Below are 5,024 nucleotides of genomic sequence, written 5' to 3'. Positions count from 1 at the left end.
CGCTGGCGGCGCAAGCGTCCCAGAAATGTTTAGTGGAAAACATCAAGTTTGGGAGTGATGTTATTATGAGGAAACAGTGAAACACATAATTTGCGAATGTCCAGCTCTAAGAAGGCTTGGGACTTGCAATACCAATGATATGAATAGGAAGCGATCGAATTCCCCACAGACCTCATTTGATTGTGTAAAATACCGTTGAACAGAAATTAGAAATAAAATCTCAGAATCGTTCTTGGTCAAACGAGTTTTTAAGTCCCATACTAGCTGTGGTAGACAGCAAGTTTCATCTCTTTTAAGGGAAATATCCTTCAAGAGTTTGGAGCTAGGATATGTTAGACCCGCCAAACACTACCCACAGTGTAACGCGTGTGGCTAAAAATAGTACAAATGCAAGTGGTAAGTTTACTAATATGTATTTTGTTGAGGACTGCTGATAAATACTCTAACCAATGGGGAAAGTTCATGTTTTGCTCAGCTGCGCTTCTTCGCAAATATAATTAAGGTCCACATAGTTATCACATAACTTAGCTAATCCCTAGTATTAAGAGTAATATCGAACAACTTAGCAGTTTTCTGGGCAAACAGGAATCAACTTTTGTTTGGTGAATCTGCCGAAAGACTGTCTTCCTTGGCGAGTCCGTATACCACCTCGTTGCCAATAACGTCAATGTGTCCGGAACCCAAAATATGCGTACCTTCCTATCAGTACATAATTCAGCCATGGCGGCCTAAATCTACTGGCTGTCAGTATAGAGATTCACCCTTTCACGAATCCGGTTAGGACGCAATAACTTCGCTGCCCATGTTATGGTTAAGGCATCTGTCCAGAAAATACAACAATACTGCGGCTGATTATAAAATTTAAATTAGTTCAAATTCCGCCCAGTAAACTGCAGCACCCAAACCCTTGTCCAGTTTGTACCCATCTTCAGGCACATGCACCGAGCCATTTATCTTAATGGCCTCCCGCCAGCATTCGACATTCGTTCCAAAAGCTCCGGAATCGCGTAGTCTGTTCGTCCAGAAATTGTTGACGGTAAACTGCTGTGACCGCAAGACCTAGACAAAAACTGCACATGACATTAACACGTCTAGCTATTTCGAACGTGATATGCATTGTCGTTAGATCCGGCGGCGGACGATACAACAGTGTTTAGAGTGGTACCGTCGGTGTAGTTCTGAGTAAGGCCAATCCGAGTGACTCTGCATACGAGCAATTTTCAAAATTTGGAGAACAAAATTTTGTCCGCCGTGATTTTTGAATCACGAAAACTTTTTTTTTTCTCTAAAACATGAATTGATCTAGTAAATCTGAGTATGACCAACGGCTATAAGATTTGAAATAAGCGCACTCTAGGGTTTTGTGCTCCACACTATAACGCAAACTCTAGGACACCTCTATCCCTGTGGCAACTTTGTGTCAGGCGGTGTCTACCGATCTTCCGTATTGTAAGCATGCTGTGCTTTAGGGAGCTTCTGAGAGTCTTCAGAAGAAACCAAGTAAGATTGGAAGTACGTATTAGAAATTGGCAAGACTCGGGTTCGATCCCTAGTTCCAGCAGCATCCAATGGCAAGCCTCCGAGTGTGGTGTACTTCTGCCATGAAAAAACTGTACATTTGTGGAGAAGTTCCAACAAATGCTTAACAAAAATGCGAGTGCGAAATATTTATTTGCTTTATTTTCAAGGGTTAACACAAAGTTTTTATATCTTTAGTAAATTTACTTCATCAAATAACAGCTATACGAATACAGAACACATGAATATAGATATAAATTTAAAGAAGATTTTATAGAAGAATTATATATTTATTATACTTTGCAATCCAAAAAAAAAGTGTGGCTTATCAGCAACCACTAAAGTAGATTTATGTGAACATTAATTGTGCAATCGTTTCTTCTTCTTTGTTTTTTTAATGCAATTAATACTCGTATAAACTTTAATCAAATAATTATTTTAAAAAATATCGTTCTTAATTTTATATAAATGAACAATATTAATATCAATTCACTTTCAATAAATAACTCAAAAACTTTCCAAGGCAATGAGTGCCGTTTGCCACGCCCTACACTAATACATACATATGTATGCATGTACATATTTGCACGTTTAAGCGGTGGGCATAAAAGTGGTCGTAAAAAAATCCAAAAATGTTGTTGTATTTCCTTCGGCGGTGGTCGGCACCAGGCTATCGCTTTCATCATCGTAGTTGTGTATGGCGTCCTTGGCTTGTTGCGCCGCCAAATTGAATTGTATGAGAATGATGAGGTAACTGGTAATGCCGCCACTCACCTGCAAATACACACAAGCACGCAAGTACGCACACGCACGCACACGCACAAACAAAACAACAACGAGATCAATGCATATTGAGCTTAATAATTGTACACAGAGAATTTTGCTGAGCTTCCTTCCACACTTACACCATAGAGCGTCTCCATGTCCAGCGTGAAGAAACCGCAAGCCGAGAAGTCCACTGAGTGATTCAGTAATTTGAGCGATAAGTGGTTGACCTATTTTGCATAAGCGGATGCAACCGAAAAGGTGAATGCAAACACAAAATAGAAGAAGAAGAAGAAGAAAAAATACATACAAAACAGCAGCAATTCAGTATTCAGCAAATGCATATAAATAATGAGGGGGGGGAGGGGAGGATGTGGTGGTTAGGTGAGGGAGCGGCACAGTAAAGTGGCCAACCACTCCATAAAAAGTGGGCACTTACGATTTCATAGAGCAAATTATTATCGGCCACAACGCCGCACTTGTGCAGACAAATGCCAGTACGTTTCGATTCGAGTGACGTCTTCCAGCTGAGGTAAATCAAATAGATGCACTTTCCGGCGGTGTAACTCAAGTAAATTGTCGTAATGATGGCATTCTTAGCCGAGCGAAATAGTGATGGAATGACCTGGTGTTTGTGTGTATGTATGTATGCGTTTGTATGGAAATAAATAAAATGTAGAAAATAGTTGAGTCAGTGGTGGGCGGCAATGGGCGTCAGCCAGTTATTTACCTGATTCTGCGTGGCGCAATAGAGGAAATACAATTGTGCCGTGAAGATGAGAAATCCGTAGGCCATTAGCACCAATATCGGATAGCTCCAGAGCTCGTTCAGTACTTTGCCAATTTCGCAAATCTCGTCGTGCAGCTGACACAGATTGTTCAATTTCTCCTCCACCTTTTGAATGTCGCCGTTCAATTCGCTTTCGTAGACCATATTGAATGGCGGCGGTTGGCTGCTTGGCTTTGGTTGCTTTTTGGGTGTTTCGAAGCCCTCGCCGAATGAGTTTAAGGAGTGAGCGACTGAGAGGGGGGAAGAGAAGAAGTGAACTCATGTTTTAGTAACTAAGTATGTGATTTTACAAGAAATTTTCAGCTTTATTTTACTGAATACAATTATGTATATAAAATCTTTAAGGATTTGTAAAGTGTTTTCTGCCTGGAAATTATTTTGCGCCCATAGGAAATACTGGGCCTTAAGCAAAAAATATGAGGTTAAGCTCCAACGCAAGTTTCGGTGAAAAGTTTTAGGCTGGAGCTTAATTTACTTACATATACACCAGTGGAGTCCAAACTTAGGCGTATTCTCATGCAAAGATCACAAACCTAACCCACTTACTTGGTGATATTCTATTCTTTCCGTAGCTAAACGCCTTCACCGGTTCCATATGGGTTAGCTCCTTATACAAGTATTCCAGTGATGGATCGAAAGGTACATTCGTAAAAGAAGGCTTTTTAAAAGCCGAACCATCCGCACCATTTTCCATCCAACGCTGAAGTCTCTCGTGTGACTCCACCATCTCTTCCAGAGCAGAGTTGATCATACAAAAACGTTGGCGCAAAGCGCTCAAAGTCATTGCGAACCAAATTTTATCCAACGAATTGTAAAAAGTGGGAAAGCAAGAGAATATCCATAGTAGCGATATCCATTCACTGTGATCAACCAGCATGATGTAGGTGGAGAGTAAAATGGTCAATTCACAGACGACAGTGAGCGCGATCATTATGAAAATGCGCTTAGATGTCGCTGAGATATCCACAAAGATATTCTCCCTGAGCAAGTTCTCATCGACAGCGCGAATGCGTTCGTACAGTTCGCCAATTTTCGATTGATTGCGTAGCGCTGAGCACTGATCGGTGAGCATCATGCCGAGACCGATGTAGGTGAGAAAGATGCCAATAACGAAAGTCAATGTACCTAAAGCGGATATGTGAATCCTTTATAAAACAAGCTAAATTTGATGCACTTCAGTTACTCACTCTGCGTTGCTTTCAAGTCGCGATCCTCCTCAGAAAAGGAATATATTAGCAGATTGTAGAAGACGACAACCACAATCATGGTGACCGCCACAAGAAAAGTGCCAATTTTACTACTTTGCAGTGTGTGCGTGCGTCGGAATGCCTGCAGGTCGTGCGGATAGAGGCCAAGTATTTTGCACAACAAAAATAAATTGCCAAAATGCACCAGTATCGGTTGCACCGTCTGTTGCGCCATTTTCTTCATTTTCCGCTAGGCAGATATTTTTTTATTTTTGCTAATGCTGAGCAGCACTTCTGCACGGCCAGACTAGCGACACTAAACTGTGGTCCCTGTGAAACCAGGACGTGGGGTGCACAGTAACAGCGGACGGCGTATCCCGATAGTTGCCGCATGGGAGGAGGCACTTAACATTATTAAATGCATTTAATATGCGCATGGGAGATTAAGGATAGCGGGTAGCGGATAGTCACGCGTGCAAACAGCCACTCGGCTAGCCAGTGGAGCGGCTTAAATGTTGGGGGAAATAGCACCGACAGGTACTATGGATCTATAAATAATTGCGATTATCAACGGAAATAATGACGAATGGCTATGGAAATGTATAAAGTGGTGAATTGTGGAGGAAGCAGTTTTTTTTAAACAATGCTGCCAGTATAAATGGTCGTAATATTCATTAACAAATTGAAAAATGCGCGATAACAGTAATGGAATGAAATGAAATTAAATGGGGTGACAACATACGGAAGAGAATTTGATCATAACA

At 41.2% G+C, this 5,024-nt stretch overlaps 1 protein-coding gene across 1 annotated transcript; it reads right to left on the bottom strand.

The window, feature by feature from the left end:
* Positions 1 to 2,036: 2,036 nt before the first annotated feature.
* On the bottom strand, positions 2,037 to 4,605 carry LOC118748078 (gustatory receptor for bitter taste 66a). The gene is made up of 6 exons (XM_036482378.1): positions 4,261 to 4,605; positions 3,620 to 4,198; positions 3,014 to 3,303; positions 2,723 to 2,908; positions 2,424 to 2,513; positions 2,037 to 2,292 (listed from the first exon to the last, which is right to left on the bottom strand). Exons 1-6 carry the CDS (start codon positions 4,502 to 4,504, stop codon positions 2,110 to 2,112), a joined length of 1,572 nt encoding a protein of 523 aa, XP_036338271.1. The 5' UTR covers positions 4,505 to 4,605; the 3' UTR covers positions 2,037 to 2,109.
* Positions 4,606 to 5,024: the final 419 nt, after the last annotated feature.

This window comes from Rhagoletis pomonella, unplaced genomic scaffold (genome assembly GCF_013731165.1).
Source record: "Rhagoletis pomonella isolate Grant_MI unplaced genomic scaffold, Rhpom_1.0 Rhpom_scaffold_00012, whole genome shotgun sequence".
In the NCBI taxonomy this organism is placed as follows: Eukaryota; Metazoa; Arthropoda; class Insecta; order Diptera; family Tephritidae; genus Rhagoletis; species Rhagoletis pomonella.
This window is presented reverse-complemented; position numbering and strand designations above follow the sequence as displayed.